The sequence below is a fragment of the Hyaena hyaena genome, unplaced genomic scaffold, assembly GCF_003009895.1.
Source record: "Hyaena hyaena isolate Hyena2069 unplaced genomic scaffold, ASM300989v1 scaffold_35, whole genome shotgun sequence".
In the NCBI taxonomy this organism is placed as follows: Eukaryota; Metazoa; Chordata; class Mammalia; order Carnivora; family Hyaenidae; genus Hyaena; species Hyaena hyaena.
Window position 1 is genome coordinate 3,809,401 of NW_024080667.1, and position 17,276 is coordinate 3,826,676.

Sequence of the window (17,276 nt, forward strand, 5' to 3'; positions counted from 1 at the left end):
GAGATGGCGGCCTCTGTCAGTTGCAGGTGGGTGTCCAGTTATCCCCACATCATTTTGGAACATGCTCTTCTTTCCCCCATTGAATTGGGTTGGCGTCCTTGCCGAGAACCAGTGGACTATAAATGGGAGAGTTTATTTCTGGACTCTCTATTGTATTCCATCGACCTATACGTCTATCCTTACGTACTTCTGATGCTTTAAGCCCTCTGGCCATTTCTAGTCTGGCTCTGTTACTCTCCGGCTGTGACTTGGGGTGGTGGGTCCCCAGGAAGTCCTCCTGGGGCCAGTTCCTCGAGCTTTCCTGTGACAAGAGGCTCACCCTGGGCTGGTCCGTGCTCCCGGAAGAAAGGATACAACACACTGTGTGTGATGGAGCTGAGCTCACTTCCGTGAGGCCAGGCCTGAGCCCAGGAATTCTAGAAGCCTGGAGCTCTGCTTTCTAAGACCAGATGTTTGAACCCTACTCTCTGGACACCCAGCCCAGTGCTCCTCTCTGGAAAAAGGACCTCCTAATTGGAGTGTCAAGGACCTCTCTTGACCTGGGAAGGAGAAATGTCCATGGCTCCAAGCGTGAGGGGGGATCTGAGCCTGCACCCCTCAAAGGTCTGCTGTTGCTGCCGTAGGGCTGAGCAGAAAAGAAGAAACACAGCCCTCCCTCTCTGAAGGATGCTAGTGGAAAAGCAGGCGGCGGGTTGCAGAGCCCGACTCGAGAAGCCCGCCCGTGCGCAGGAGAGCCGGGGGGAGACACGTGCCTCCCAGGCAGACCCAGCTCGAGTTCGGAGTATATGGCCGTCCAGGGGGCAGCTGAGGCCAATGGAGGGAGGCCTCTGGTTTGAGAATCCCTGGGGAACCCCAAGGAGGGTAGCTGAAGGCGAGACTCGGGGCTGCTACGCAGCCCCCACCGTAGCCCGCGGTGCCTGCTGGGTGGGAAATGATTAGCTCCTTCCTTGTCTTGGAGCCTGAGCGGTGGAGCTGCCTGCTGGGCTCACACTAATTACGTGAACTGGCCCCAGGCCATTGCAGTGGCCACAGGCTCCATGGAGCAAGGCTGCTATGAGGAGGAGGAGGAGGAGACATGGGCAGGATGGGACCCAAGCCAGAGCCGCAGAGGAGTTTGGGGTGCCGGGGGGGGTGCAAACCCAAACCTCCACCTCCCACCCCAGAAGCTCCCAGGGTCCTGAGGACCAGGCCTGGGCACTCTGGTCTCCCAAGCAAATGTCGATCCAGGCGGGTCCCCCTCCAAGCCCCCTCTCCTCCCCACCCTGCTTCCCACGCACTCTGGATGAATGACAGTGAGTGACCAAGGTCCCCCAAATTGAAACTAGGAGAAGGCTTGGTGGTCCCCAATGAAGAATTAGCCCCTCCATTCAAGTAGGTTGACTAGCCACCGCGTTTACTCCCTTAGAGGACTGAGGAGTATTTGAGGGGAGGGACCTGAGATTCAGCCATACATTTTATTTATTTATTTTTTATTTATTTAAAACATTTTTTAAGGTCTTATTTATTTCTGAGAGAGAGAGAGACGGCATGAGCAGGGGAGGGTCAGAGGGAGAGGGAGATACAGAATCTGAAACAGGCTCCAGGCTCTGAGCTAGCTGTCAGCACAGAGCCCGACGTGGGGCTCGAACCCATGAACCATGAGATCATGACCTGAGCCGAAGTCGGATGCTTAACTGACTGAGCCACACAGGTGCTCCCAGCCATACATTTTAAACCTAGTTCTGCAACTACCAGTAATAAAGGCAACAAATGTTCATTGAGCATTTACTATATGCCAGGCCCAGTTCTGCCCTGCACCTGCGAACTCATTTAATTGTCCTCACAGCCCTCTAAGGGAGGCCCGCTATTATCTTCCTCAGTTTACAAGTGTGAAAGCAGAGACCTTAACAAACCTGCCCAAGGGCACGAGCCAAGTAAAGGTTGAACTTGATCCAGACCCAGGCAGGCTGGCTCCAGAGCCCTCGGCTGAGCCACCACGCTGCACCGGCAGGTTGTTTATTTCCTCTCCTGAGCCTCAGTTTCCCTGTCTGCTAAATGGGGTTATAGTAGCGCCTTCCCGCTTGGGGCATGAAATGTACAGGCCCGTGTCCCAAGCTCACGGCGAGCGCCCCTGAAAGGGACCGTTGTTTTCACTTTCCATCTGTGTTGTCCTAACCCCCACCCTGTAAGTGTCAGGGGGGCCAGGGAATGGGGTCAGAGCCGCAGTAAGTGACACCAGGCAGTGACGCCTGTGGGGTCCCAGGCTCGCACTGGTAGAGGAGGACAAGGAAACAGAGTCACAGCTGTGGTCCAGTCCCACCCCTACCCCGTCTCGCAGTGACTCCTCCTTTCCAAGCCTCCGTTACGTCTCCCGGAAACTGGGGCAGTGAAGGTCATTGCCCCACAGGGCTGCTGTGAGGGGTAAACGAGGTGGTGGGCACAGACGGCACTTGGCCTGGGTCGGACAGCAGGGCAGGCAGCTGGTGGGGGTGAGACGGCCCCAGCCAGCCCAGCAGGGGCGGGAGGGGGCGGGTTGCAGCTTGGGCCATGGGGGCTGGGAAGTTACGAGGTGTTTCCAAACAGAAGCCGCAGGACTTGGGGACCGATGGGGGAACTGGGAGCAGGTGTGGAGGGGACGGCAGGACCGGGCACTGGGTGGAGACGGTCCCTGAGAAGTCGCCGATGAGACCCGCAGTCTCGCTTAGCAGACCGTGACCGCAGGAAACGGGCTGAAGGGTGGAGAAGCCAGGGCCGCGCCACCCTGCTGGGTGGAGCTTCTGAGGGGACAGCTCGAGGGGCAGGGGCTGCAGCCCAGGGCGCTGGGGCCGGGGCGGCCAGGGTCTTCCGAGATGGACATCCGAGCACGTTCAGAGGCTGCGCACGGCCGTCTTGAGTGCCTCAGCCTGGCCAGGGAGCTGGGGAAAGGCTGCTCACTCCACCCGCCCGCAGGCCTGCACCAACTCAGGTCACAGGCTGAGAGCCAGTTCAGAGAGGGGCCAGACAGATGGGCTTGGGGCTCAGAGGAGCACTCTGGAGCTAACGGGGTCATCTTCCAAGGACGGTCACTTCCCAGCGTCAGCCCCAGAGGCCCGAGCCTGCTGACCACCTCCTGGACAGGCTTCTAGAATCCTCCATCCCTCCCTCACTCAACATGGCCCTGCAAAGGAAGCATGCCCTTGACTGCAGCCCACTGTGTACTCAGCACCAGGCCCAGCACATTCTGTTACCCACTGCCCCAGCTCGAGTCTCCCCACCCCAGACAGGCCCTACGCTGCCTCAGTTACAGTGGACACTCCACACTGCGCAGAGAGGGCAGGGAACCTACCCAGTGTCCCACAGCAGTGAGTGGGCAGGGATTTGAGCTCAGATCTGCTGGAAGGGGGAGCCCCCAATTTGCCCACTACATGGGGCTGCCGGGAAGACAGAGGGGCCCCGCTCCTCTCTGAGTGTGGGGCAGTAGGGCTGCCACAGGGGCCCGGGCCACATACCCCCTCCACAGAGACCACACGGAATGTTTGGCTGCACATCAACCACTCCTCCCAGCCATCTGGGAAGTCAGCAAGGTCAGTGTCCCCATTTTACAGAAGAGAAAACGGAGTCTGCTAATAAAGGGAGAGTAGAGTATGAACCCAAACGTTCTCTGACTTCTTCCTCCGTGGGGGCCTGTGGCCCTCAGCTGGGGTAGAGACAAGGGCTCTGAAGTGCATGCTGGGTGTGATCTGGAAAGCTGCATGACCTCTCTGATCCTTGATTGAGGCTGGAAGGAGCAGACAGCTGAGCCAAGCGGCACATCCATAGCATCAGGGAGCTGACGTGACGGAAACAGCCATTCACCCGTTCATTCCTTATCCATACATGTCCGGCTTCACCCAATATTATAAGCACCCACTATGTGCCTGCTTTGGGGGAGTAACTGAGAGATTCATCTTCACGTAGGTCAGGCAGATCATACTAGAATACGGGTGAATGCTGCAGCCGCAGTATGCCACACTTTCCCCGGCATATTATATATATTACTTCCTTTCATCTTCACTACTTTAGGAGGTAGCTGCTTGTAGCATTTCCATTTTGATAATGAGGAACCTGGCCCAGAGAGGCTAAGTAACTTGCCCAAGGTCACACAGCAAGCCAGGGAGCACAAAGCTTTTTTGTTATTCAAACCCAGACTGCCTGGCTAAGGAGCCTCCCTGCAGCCTCTCCAGAACGGCCCGCTATGCCATCTTGAGCCAAGCTGTAGAGATTCACCTCTCCCTGAACCATCCAGGGAGCTGGCTGCCACCCCCTGAGGCCCTCACCAGCTCCCCGGACCTTCAGTGTCTCACAGACCAGGAGGCTCAGTGCTCGTTCCGAGGTCGTCTCTCTCCACCTACTACCTGCCCCTCGCGGCCTCAGCACCCCCCCCCCCCCAAGGCCCCTCCAGAGCAGGCCCACAGGTGCATCATTAAACTTTGACAGGTGTTAGGTCAGGGCGATGCTTCATCCCCTCCACCACCGGGAGCAGGATTTAGTGTCTCCGGCAGAAGGTAAACTTCCCGTCGCTGGGACAGGCCCCTTAATTACAAGTGATATGTGGCCGTTGAAACTGCGGTGCCTCCGGCCCAGTGATTTAAGGAGCAGGCATGTGTCTGAGGGTCCAGGTGTTAACAGAGCTGTATCGGAGCCGAAAAAGAGGGCAGGGCCGCTGCGGGGGGAGCGAGTCGGCCCCTGGAGGAGGGTCTGCTTCCTGTCGACAGACGCTCCTGGGGAGAGGGAACTAACCCCACCGCGCACAGAAGGGGAAACTGAGGCCAGCACCGCAGGCTGCTTCACCCTGGCAGTCAGTGGCGCTGTCTCTTCTGCCGGCTTGCAGGGCACCCCTGGACTCAGTTTCCCCATCTGTTACCTGAGGAGGCAGGGTTGCCGCACGCGCTCCCCGGGAATGAAACCCTTAAAACAAATAAATCCTAATAATCACAATAAGCTTCATCGCAGAAGCTAGCCTTGACCGAGGGCTTATATTACGTGCCAGGCGCCGCCCTAGGTCCTTTATGAAAATTTTCGTGTTTGATTCTCATGGGTGCTGGTGGGAGAGCGGTTGTCCGTACCCCCATTTCAAAGACAAGGAGCCCAAGGCCCCTCAAGATCCCATGGTGAGTGAGTGACAAATGGAGACTCTCAGCCCCCGTCTCTGCATCCGGGGCAGAGTCCCTGAAGGAGTCCCCGGAGAATAGGGGAGACAGAGAAGAGCACAGGTTTCCAGAATCCTGCAGAAGGAAAGTAAAGGTAACGGGGGAGGGCTAGGTTGCAAGCTGCGGGAGTGCCCAGGGAGAGGGTCTCCTCCAGGAGGAGGAATCAGGAAGGCTTCATGGAGGAGGTGGTATACAGCTGGGCCTCGCTGGCTGGGGGCAGACAAGACAGGGGCATTTGAGGCAGAAGGAGCCCTGTAGGCGATGGTGTGGGGGCAGGAAAGCCTGGCAAGTGGGGAAGACTGCTGTGTGGCAGGCCCCGAGGCCCGGGTAAGGAGGGGGCAGTCGTGACAGTGGCTGACATCTATTCGGTGCCTGCAGGCGCCATGCCAGGGTCTAAATACCTTACGGAAACACCCTGTCGCATAATTCAATGATCCCCATGTGATGGTGAGGAAACAGGCACAGTGGGGGTAAGGGGCCTGCCGAGGTCACCCAGCTACTGGGTGGCAGGGAAAGGACACAGCAGCTTGGTCCCCGAGCCCAGAAAAGGCCACCACCGCTGTGCCCGGTGCCAGTGGGAGCAATGGGAGGTGGGGAAGGGCTCTTCTGCCATGTCAGGCCGGCCCTGCCTGCCCTCCGTCCACCAGGCGCGGCCGCAGGCGAGGGGAGAGGCCAGAGCAGGGCCCTGACCCCAGGGGCGTGTGTCCGGGGCGGCCACGGGAGCCACATGGGCCTGGGGTTTGAGAGCAGGAGTTGGGGCAGAGAAGGTATCACTGGGATTGATGGCTCCCGGCTGATTCTCCCACAGACCCAGGCCCATCAGAGGAGAGACCCCAAGTCCTGAGGACCCCATCAGGGAGGGGCTGGCCTTGCTCTGCCGCCCAGTCCCACTGCCTCACACGCAGCCGGTCAGCACTGTCTCCTCCTCTCCAGTTGCAGACCCTCCCTGCTATAGCTTCTGTCCGGATCTGAGCCGCAGACTTCCGCAGGGACCTAGTCCAGCCCATCCGACATCGCAGAGCAGACGGATGCCCCGAGGGAAAGCCCATGGCATGTGAGGCGCGGCGCCAGGCGGGGCGCTCAGGGCCGTGAGCCTGAGCGGAGGGCTTAAGCCAGCCTCGGCACGAAAGCCAGCCTCGGTCCTTGCCGACTGGCCCATGGCGGACCACACTGCCTTGGAAAACCTCAGTTTTTGTCCCTATAAAAGGAGATGATGATCCCTACTTCCTGGGATGTGCATCAAAGCATTCAGTGTGGAACCTGTCCCCAAGAGTGTCCACGGGTGAGTGGAGACGATGGTCAAGTGCCCTCCCCACGCCACGCCCCCACCCACTGTGTGCCTGGGGACCCTGTGGGCCCCCATGTCCGGGTGCAGGATTATGCACTGAGCAAATCCTCTCCCCAGTCACCCCTGCAAACATCAGCCCATCGCACACTCGCTGAGAATGGCCCTGTGCCCTCCTCGCCCACGGCCTCCCAGTCAGCAGGCTGAGGGCCTCTCAGGCCAGTGGCCAGAGTGAGTGGTGTAGGCAAAGGCCAGCCGCTGGTCCAGGTCAGCGACAGAGGTTGGCGGTGGGAGTATGGTCTCACCAGTGCCAGGCATCCTGCAAGCGTCACAAACATGAGCTTAGCTCATCCTCACGATGGCCCGGTGACTCCCAGGTACTGTGACTAGGTACCAGCACTTGTGACTAGGGACTGTGACAATCCCTGTTTTACAGGTGAGAGAACCAAGGTGGGAAGGAACCTGGTGAGGGATGAGGTTAGAGGGGTCAGAGATGAATAGGGGGCCAAGGCCCCGCCCATGGGGCCCTGGCGAGGCCACGAGCACGTGCTGGATCTCTGAGACACCCCCCTCCCCAAATTGAGCCCCTCCATCCCGGCCAAAAACTGATCCCATTGGGAATGAAGCGTGACTCTGCCTCACCGAGCTCTTTAAAAAGACACAATCCGATGGATGTGCGACAAAGCAGGTGCAGGTAAAGTTCATCCAAGACCCGGGCAGTGAGTGCAGGCGTGTTCGTTGTTCAGTTATTTGAACGTCTTATCGCAAAATGTCGGGGAGAAAAAATGCACAGTCCCCATCCCACCAAATGCCCCTTCTCCATGGCTCCCCCCTCCTCTCTCACCTTGTCTCCCCTGCCCCGAACTTGCTTTATGAGAAGCAAGTGGCGAGAATGATTTACCTGACTCGGGAAGTCAGTCCCGAGGTGCTGAGAGAACAGGAAGTCTCGGGCGCAGAGGCCCCTGGGAAATCCGCTGGAAGAAGGGGCTCCAAACTGGGGCCGCTGAGTTGGCACCCTGCTGGGAGCTTGGCTGGGGGTGCACCTGCTATGGTCTTCAGTCCCCATCAGCACAGAGGCCAGGAAGCTAGCATGTGCCTAAGGAGGATGGTGACCTCAGGCCAGGCGCCCCAGGCCTGGGTGGATAAGGCCAAGGGTCAGCCCTATTCTGAGCCCCAGAACACAAAGGCCCCGGTGCTTGGGGGCTCAGTTCTGCTGGAAAAGACAGGTTTTTCTCGGGGGGAAACAGAGGTCCCCACGCTTGTTCTCTGCTCTCTGGTGAGTGTGGGGGTGGGGGAGAAAAACCACAAAGCAAGATGAACTTGAACTTGAGCAGAAAGAACTTGAGCTGGGTGTGAGCCACCCCTGGCCAGATCTTGAATGTGTTTCCCCACCAGCCAGGACCTCCCCAGGCTTCCCGAGGCTTCTGCAGGCGTTTTTCATATAGCTGCAAATATGGCACCTGGTGAAATCGCCCATGTGTGTAATATATACCTCTGGGATACATTGAAAACATCCTCCAAATAGCCAGCCTTGCTGCTATTTAAAACGGATTCATGTCACACCCCATAGATTTCATCTCTGCGGAAATGGCACCTATCATGGGCCTGAACACATTTGCTCTATTGCCACATAAACGACAATGGCGTGGCTCTCACAGCAACTGCAGCGAGGCCGCTGGGCAGGCTGCCGCCAGCCAGGAGACCCCAGGCAGGGGGAGGGTCCAATGGAACTGGCGGCCTAGGAAGCCAATCAAAAAGATGGGGAACATTGATGACCGGCCAATCAAGGCTTGCCGGGTGGGACTTTGGGAATTTGAGGTCCTTTGACTCTGCTCAAGGAGCCGGAGTCTTCAGAGAGTTCTACCCTTGCCCTGGCTGCTGGGGCCACGAAGAGCCGAATAGAGGTTCTCGAATTCCCCCTGGGTCTTGCTGTTCCAGCCAATGATAATTGTCCCTGTTCACTGAGCACCTACTGTGGACAGAACACCCCCACCCAGTGGGTCTTATTACCCCTTAGAGATGAGCAGACCGGGGCTCGAAAGAGTCTAATGCAGTCAGGTTCTCACCCTGAACTTGCATTAGAATCTCCTGGAAGGCTTCTTCAAACCCGGATGCCCGAACCCCACCCAGCCTCGGGGTTCTGTTTCAGCGGGTCTGGCAGGGGGCTCAGGAATTTGCAGTTTACAAGTTCCGGGTTCGGCTGATGCTGCCGGTCCAGGGCACACGCTCTGAGAGCCTCCGGGTTAAGCATGTCGTGGATGGTTCTGCACCAGAGCACGAGTCCAGATCCAACACTAGAATCTATGGCCTGCCCCCCCACCCAACCCCTTCGAGCGTGTGTGCCCGCGCGCGTGCAGGATTTTATTCTCCATCAGCGGTAACCCGAGTTGGATCCTGCTCTTCCCAGCCTCACCGAGTCTCCGCCTCACATGCTGCACCCCCCGCCCCCCTGCTCCCCCAGAGCAGTCAGCCAGAGCACTCCAATTGGGGCTGTTAATTTTATCTGTGCTGAGGAAGCACGGCAGCTGTCGGGGGCGGGGCGAGGCAGGTGAGCGGGTGCTGCGGGCCAGGGGAGGGGGCCATGGATTATGCTGCGGGCAGGTCCCTCGTGACCCCGTCTGCTCAGAAAGGCCCCCGTGTCTGGGCAGGAAGGGTCCCGGGCAGTGCCCACCCACACTGGCAATGAGCTAGACCCCATCCATCAGTTGCGTCAGGGCAGGTGTCTACCCACAGTCAAGGTGGAGGGGGCCGTGGGCGGGGCTGAAGAGCCGCCACACAAAAGAGCCCCCCCGCCCCCCCCCTCCAGCCCATTGGAAGCACAGACGCGGAGTTTATCTGCCTTGTCACCGTCGGTGGCTCTTTGTTAGGTCTTTTTTTTTCCCTTGGCTGCTATTACTACTCAGTTCAATATTTAATTTTCCCATAAACCAGAGAGTTGTGCTTTTCCCCTCTCCTTTTCCTGCTGGGATCCCCCTCCTTCTGGCGGGGTCTGCCTCTTCCTTAGGTTTCTGCCAGGGGGGAGGGCCTTGGGTGGGGCCAGAGACTTCAGCCCTTCCAAATGGGGCTGGGAGGGGCTCCTCCCCCAACCCGTTCGTTCATTCATTCATTCATTCATTCTTTCGACAAATGTTTGTTGAGCAAATCCTTGTGTGTCCGGCCCTTGGGACGTGTGACCTTGGGACATGACCACAGACAAGAAGCACCTCACGGTGCTTGCATTCTGCGGGGGGGGGGGGGGGGGGGGGGGGGGGGGGGGGGGGGGGGGGGGGGGGGGGGGGGGGGGGGGGGGGGGGTCAGAGAAAAAGGCCAGATACAAACCGATATATGAACGAACTGAGCATAATGATGTGTTTTGAGAAGAAATGGCAGTGTGCTGTGACAGAGAATAAATGGGGGACCCAGCTTAGATTGGGAGGTGACAATTGAGCCCACACTTGAGAGATGAAGAAGACTCAGCCGTGCAAACAGCTGAGTGGAAGGCGGCAACATATGCAGAGGCCCCCGGGGTCAGAAGGAGCTTGGGGTGTTCATTGACCTCACCCCAAATTCTTAGCATGTTTGGAGCATGGTGGCGGGGAAGGTGGCCTTGGTCAAAGCAGGGCAGGGCCCACAGCATTCCAGGGTCTCGTGAGGTCCCTTCCACAAACAGGCTGTGTGCTTGCCTGGGCTGGGAGAAACGAAGGAAGGAAGGAACGAGACAGGAATTGAACTTGAACTCCTGTGCCGCAGGCCTGCACTGGCTCCGAGGTTAGGTAGACAAAAGACAAAGCTCCAGACTTCAGGGAGCACGGTCTCCTGGAGAAATGGGACAGAATGACAGGCACCTGTGAGAATGACAAGGGGGCAGTGCTCCAGGAGTCCAGAGGATAAGCCCTAACAGGGTCCGGCATGGTTCTAGAAGGCTGCCTAGGGGTCAGTACCTAAGGCCAGCCCTCACGGATGGGGCAGAGTTAACCAGCAGAGGAGTCCCTTTGTGCCAGGCACCGAGCAGGTCAGCGAGGTGCAGAAGGAAGCTTGGGCGGCTCAGTGTGAACCAGGGTGGCTGCCTGGAGGAGGTGCTCCTTCGAGCGGCGTCTTGTAGAAGCCAGAGAAACCGGTGGAGAGGATGGAAAGAAACTGAGATGGGAGCCCTCCACCCCCACCCCAAAAAAAGGACGAAATTAAAAATACAGAACGTGCAGGGACATTTATATTCATGCACGGACACTTTGATATTAAGAGGGTGGCTTTCTTTTTCCTTGAAATACGGTATAATGACTGGTTGCTGATTGAAGGGAAGGCAGTCAATAGAGCAGGCATGCTGAGAACAAAGAATGGATTTTTTGCAAATAATATAATTTTGAACTTGTCTTTTTCCTCCCCCACCCCTCCCCACATCTAATTGATTACCACCCTATGATACATGACATTCAGAACAGGGCTGTGCTCAGCACTGTCACACAGTGGTAGCCAGGGAACCGGAGAGATTAGCCCTTCCTCCAGACAATGGCCACTCCTGGAAGGGAAAGAAATTCTCTCAGCTCAGGGAGGGGTGTGGGCCATAAAAGGGGTAATGTCTAATGCTTGTGCAGCTTATAGAAGGTTTATGTCCCTTTTCTCGTTTGCTCCTCCTCTCAAAAGTCCAGGAAGCAGAAACGTTGGCAGGGTATGTTTTATTGAGCCCATTTTATAGATGGGAAAACTGACACCCGGTGGGTCAGTTGACTTGCCCGTGGGCCCATGCGATGTTGGCAGCAGGGCCTGCACTGGACCCTTGGTGTGACTCCCTCTCAGAGCCGGGACCCCAGCAGGAGCTGGAGAGGACCCCACGGGCGGGGAGGGAGCTGAACTCTAGAAGATGCAGTTAGACACAGGCCTGCTGGGGTTGGTATAAGGACAGGTTTGTGTTCCCAGATTTCAAAGGCCGCAAGATGATTTACAGAGCAGAGAACGATCACATCAGCCCCAAAGTGAGTTACGATGACCAAAACAAAGTTCTGCTTTCAAGATAAAGACAGGCAATATTTCAGAGTTAATTTCATAAAACTGATCACCCGACCATTACTTAGCTGTGTCGATGTTAACTGTCAAGGGTAAAATAACTGAATCCCCTGTCTCCCTGGATGGCCGTGGACCAGAGGCAGCAGAGGTCGGCTGTGGGGGCCGCTGAGACGGACGGGCAGCCACTTTACCTTTCCCCATGCTGTACAGAATCGGTCCAAGAAACCTCCAGCAGCAATCCTCTGTGCTTAAGACAAAGTCAAACAAAACCAGGACATTGACTGGCTTGACCCGGGGACAGGGGGTTCAGGGGGGTTTTGTGGTGGTGGTCTCTGTGTGACCCCGGACATGTAGAGCCGACGGGCTTCCTACTGCCCAGGGTCCGCCGTGTGCTAAGGTGTCCGCAAGTGGCTTCTAAATCCTGAAGCTCTGCCCGTATCCAGGCTCTTACTACCTCCACCGCTACATTCATCCAACCCGAATATGCCTGCTCGGTGCCTCTTCACCTGAGGAGCCTCCTTCAGGGTAAATGGTGCAGGTGGGTGCTCCCCCCTCCCCCTCCCCCCGAGAGCACCAGCACAGACACCTCTGGAGAAGCACCCTTAGGATCCACAGGAGTGAGACACTCCTGGTGGGTGCACCAGACACCGTCACAGAAGAGTCAGGGAGATGCTGCTGAGCCGGGGGTCTCGGTGGATTCCGGACCATTCTATGCCATGTGGTCACAGCCGGGCAGCCTGCTTTAACCCGCTGGTCCCAGAGCCAGCTTGGAACTCGGGATTAGTCTTGCCCAGGAAGCTGCGTGGAATTTATGCTCGTGCCTGCGGCCGGCCGTCTGCCTTTGACCAGACACTGCTCTCAGGGCCAGGGGATCGATCCCAGGCACGGGGCACATGGGAGGCTGCTTGCTTTGACCTTGGTCAGAGATTGTTAAGAGGGACAAGTGTGGAGATGAGCGTGGAGATGGGGTTCGGGTTTGGGAAGGAGTGGAGACAGAAATGAGTGCTGAGGGGAGGATGGGAAGGGGAAGGGAGTGGACAAGGGGTGGGGGTGGAGAGGGGGGCGGGGACGAAGATCCAGCTGGGGAAGGAGTCCTTGCAGAAAGACAGGAAGGGGAGGAGTGAGGGGGAGAGGGTGATGTGATGCGTGGAGGAAGCATCGGTAAGCAGCCAGGGCCTCCCGGGTGTAGACGGCCCGCTGACTGCCCACCCTCGGAGCCCTCCACCAGGAGACAGGAGGCGAGATGCAGAGTGACATTTTCTTAGGACACAGTGACTGAGGAATATGTTGATGGGAGAGTGTGGGGAGCCTGGGCTGTCCACACTGATATTAGCCGCTCTGCCGTGTCAGGGTCCACACAGCTGAAATCTGTTATTGTTTTATGAGCTTGATTAACTGTACACATTGCTAACACCTGCTCAGAAATATAACGAGGGACAGGAACACATCTCCCAATCAGGGCCTGCGTGGGCGGTGTGCGTGACGTGTGTGCAGATCTCTGGAATGGGGATGTGTGCGAGCACAGAGGTGCGTGTGTGTGCGTGCACGCGCGTGTGTGTTTTGGGTCGGGGTGCCCATGCTCTGCAAAGAACGCTGGCCGGGATTTGGAAGTCCTGGGTGCCAGGCTAGGCTCTGCCACTGACTTAAAATGTAACTGTAGGCAAATCTCCCCTCTCTGACCTCAGTTTGCTTACCTGTAAAATGGAAGGTCTAGACCAGTGATGTCCAACACCAGCTGGACATCATGCAAGCTCCGTATGTAATTATAAGTTTTCTTCTCCTTTTTAATTTTTTTATGTTTATTTTTGAGAGAGACGGAGTGTGAGCAGAGGAGGGACAGAGAGAGAGGGAGACACAGAATCCAAAACAGGCTCCAGGCTCCGAGCTGTCAGCACAGAGCCCGATGTGGGGCTCAAACCCACGAACCGAGATCATGACCTGAGCTGAAGTCAGACGCTTAACTGACTGAGTCACCCAGGCGCCCCTGTAATTATAAGTTTTCTAACCACCACATTGAGAAAAGTATTTCAAGGTGAATTAATTTTAATAATATATTAAGTCCAATAAAGCCCAAATATAGTTGCAACAGATAACCAATATAAAATATTAGTGATAACTTTGACATTCTTTTTAAAATGGTTTCCAATTTCAGTGTGTATTTTACACTTAACGGTGCACAGAGACTCAAAACCGCCACATTTCAAGTGCGCAACAGCCACATGGGGTGACTTCTGCTTTGGAAGGTGCCAGTCCATGGCATCTCCTGGTCTTCTCACTAACCTGTGAATGCCCTCAAAGGCAGAGACTTTTAATTCTCCTGCCCAGTAGCAAGGAGCCTCCAGAAAGAATGTTAGTAACTAATCCTGCTAATAAATGCAAGTGACGTGTACAGGGTGCACTTTCAAAACACCTTTCAGGCACTATTTCACTGAATCATCACAGGTACCCTGTAATCCCATTTTGTGGAGGAGGAAATTGAGGTTCAGAGAGGTCAGGTAACTTCCCAAGGTCACACGGCCAGTAAGCAGTACCACTGGTATTTGAACTCTAGGTAGCCTGATTTACAGCCCGCAGTTTTAACCACTGTCCTGTCCTACCTCCTGATACGAGCAATGCAAAAAATAATGAAAACTGCTAGACCAAATCACCGGGCATCTCGTAGGTATCACCTCATCTGCTCCTCAAAGCAGCCTAATCAAGGAAGGTTCTAAGGGTGTCAACGAAAGTGAGAAAGAATGAGTGATATCGAAGGTGCCTCCTGCCATTTCTGAGCCTGGAGGATTCTTGGAGGGTACCCTTAACCTCTGCACACATACCACCACGAGCGGTGGCAGAGTTTTATGCCAGAGCTCTAGCTAATTGGCATGGTCCCTTCATCTCCGGGGTAGCCGAGGTAAGTAGAGTCACCCGCAGGACAGCTCCCAAGGGACCTGGATTTCAAGGCATCCCTGAAAGCTGAGATGTGCCGGGGACACGAGTGTTCCTCGTGGCTCAGATGTGTATACGCTTGGGGCTCAAGGCACCAAGAGAAACGAGCTCTCTTTTCTTCTTCCCACAGACCAAGGTGGCACAGAGCCTCCCGTCAGAGCTGGGGCTCTGGAGTCGGGGTGCTCAGATTCAGATCCCGACTCTGTGAACCCCGGGCGGTTCCCTGCACCTCTTCCATTTCCCATCTGTAAAATGGGAATAAAGACACACGGATGGGGAGGAGTAAATGAACTCACCCACACTGAGGGCTGAGCACAGCTCCCGGCTCCATCCTTGGTTCTTGCTGTGGGGCCTCCGGTGTTTCCCTGGAGTCTTAGAAAAGCTCGATCGCAGAACCTGGGGCTTCTGGGTAATTGAAGTGTTCCGGTGTATGTTTCCCCTCTCCGAATTCCTACCCCACTTACCATCTGCTTTATACAATCTTACACTTAATTACAATTCTGCATCCATTGTTCTCCCATTGTTTCCTGTTCATTCCGCTTCCCTTGCCAATAGCACAGCACGTGGTGGCTGCCTGAACGAACGAATGGCTCATACCTGGCTTCCTTTCACGAGGCCTTAAAATAGAGTTGCCAGGCGGCTGTCACCCCCACCCCCCAGCCTGTGAGCACCTCTCGTCTCTGTGTCTGTTTTATCACAGGGCGCCTACAGCGGGCGCCTGGCGCCATGCCCGGCACCTAGTAGGTGTCAGGAAATGTTTGTTGAGCTTAATTAAACTTAACTGGGGTGAAAACCCCCTGCAGGAAGGAAAGGCTCGCGGCTCTTCATTTTCATCAAGCCACCCCCACCCACCCGCACTTGACCCAAGGCTGTTGAACAAAATGGACAGCCTTCCTCAGTGAAGTTCTCAAATCCTGGCTCACGTCCTACTGAAAGCAAGGGGGCTGGGGAAATAATAATGGGAATCCTAAGGATAGCAGATTCCTGGGGTGCCTGGGTGGCTCAGTCAGTTAAGCGTCCAGCTTCGGCTCAGGTCATGACCTCGTGGTTCATGAGTTCGAGTCCCACGTCAGGCTCTGTGCTGACAGCTCAGAAACCGGAGCCTGCCTTGGATTCTGTGTGTCTCTCTCTCTACCCCTCCCCTGCTCTCTCGATTTCTCTCTCAAAAATAAATATTTAAAAAAAATATTTTAGAAAGAATAGCATGTGCTACCATGTGCTAAGCCCTCTCACATTTAGTTGCTGACCCTTCCTCACATACATCTGCCGAGTTTTATAACCATTTAGAGGATTGGGGAACTAAGGCTCAGAGCTTTGGTATCTTGCCCCAGGACATGAAGGTTTGGTGACCTGGCTGGGATTTGGACCCAGGAGTTCCCAATGACTCCACGTGTGTCCTTTCCAATACCCCACAGTGCCCAGGAGCCCTGGCTTTGTCACACCAGCCAGTGGTGGCCGGTGAGCAGAGCACAGAGAGCCAGGGGGAGGCGGGACCAGCCAAACTACGCCAACTTCTGGAAAGAAAGGAAGGAGGCAGCTCTTGGCTCTAAATATCTCTCCAAGTCACCCACTCTCTATTGCCCTCACCCTGCATCTTGACCTCACCCTAAAGGGACAGCCTGTCTAGCCTGGGTCACACTCTGTGTTTTCGGCCTCCAAAATGCAACTCTGATCACGTCGCCTCTCTTGCTTTAAACCTTCAATGGCTCCCCACTGCTCTCAGGACAAAGAAGAAAACTCATAACCAGTGATGCTGGGAACCCCCCTCTGGGGGCTGGGGCAGAGAAGAGAACACACAAAAAGCCCTGATTTGTGGCGGCGGCCAGTTTCCGTGGTGCAAAGCTGCCTATTGTGGCCGATTTCAGGCCACCAGAGCAGTCCTGAAAACGGCACATCTGGGGCTCCTGAGCTGGTAGGAACCGGCCCCAGCACATCTCTGCAAGCGGTAACTTGCCGTCAGTGGGTCTGCCTGGCGCCCTGCACACCTCTCAGGCTCCCTGGGCACCGCCTCCGCCCCCCCTCGCCAGCTCCTTGCCCTCCCCCTCCGTGGCCTCCCTCCCGCCGTCACCTACCCTTGGCTGACATGCTCCAGACCTTTACATGTGCTGTTCCCTCCACGTGCCACACTTGTCCTTCACCTTCTGTTGCCTCCTCAGGTCACAGCACGGCATCACTTCCTCATACGTGGGCAGGGGCCCCTTTACACCTGATATATCTCCTGGTATCTGATGCGCTTCGCACGTTTAATTGTATGGTCTCTTGATTAATGCCCGCCTCCTTCCCCAGCAGGCTATGGGCCCCATGAGGCAGAGCCCGCATCTGTGTGCCCAGCAGGGACATCGTTCTGACCATGGTTGATGCCGGCCGCACCTTCCGGAGTCATGCACCGCCCCTCCCCTTCATGCTCCCAGCACCCAGCCTGGGACCTGGCCCAGCTTAGGCCATCCGTGATCTCTTCCTGAATCTTCCATTAAACCTTTGTCCTGCTGTGCTTTCCTCTTGGGCAGCCCCCCCCACCTCCATCGAAGTGGTGGCCGCGGACATGCCCGCCCCCTTCAGCCGCTACCAAGCCCAGAACTTCACGCTGGTCTGCATTGTGTCCGGAGGGAAACCAGCGCCCGTGGTGAGTATGTCTGGAGTGCCCGCTTCCTCCTCAGTCCTTGCCGGGCCGCCCTGCTCTGTGGCTCTGTGGCTAGTCTCGCTGGTTGGCCCACAGGGTGTCACGTGGTGTCCACTCTGCAGAATAAAGGGGAGGGGGCGGGGGCCCCATAAGTTAGCTCTGAGCCATCTGCCTCGGTCTGACGCCATCTACTCATCTGACTCGCCCAGGCGTCATGTGTCTGTCTTGCTCCCAAGATCCCAGCCCAGACAACCTCACTTCCTGGACCCTGGGGTCCCAGAACTGCGCCGTGGGTCCTTAGGGAAGCCCGGGATCA

The 17,276-nt window shown here is 56.4% G+C and overlaps 1 protein-coding gene across 1 annotated transcript in view; it reads left to right on the top strand.

Moving 5' to 3' along the window:
* Window positions 1-17,276, top strand: part of IGSF21 (immunoglobin superfamily member 21) — a 239,627-nt gene that overhangs the window by 209,976 nt on the left and 12,375 nt on the right. Inside the window, exon 5 of the mRNA XM_039229042.1 lies at window positions 16,848-16,963. Coding sequence (XP_039084973.1) covers window positions 16,848-16,963 — 116 coding nt within the window. The remainder of the gene's footprint in view (window positions 1-16,847; window positions 16,964-17,276) is intronic.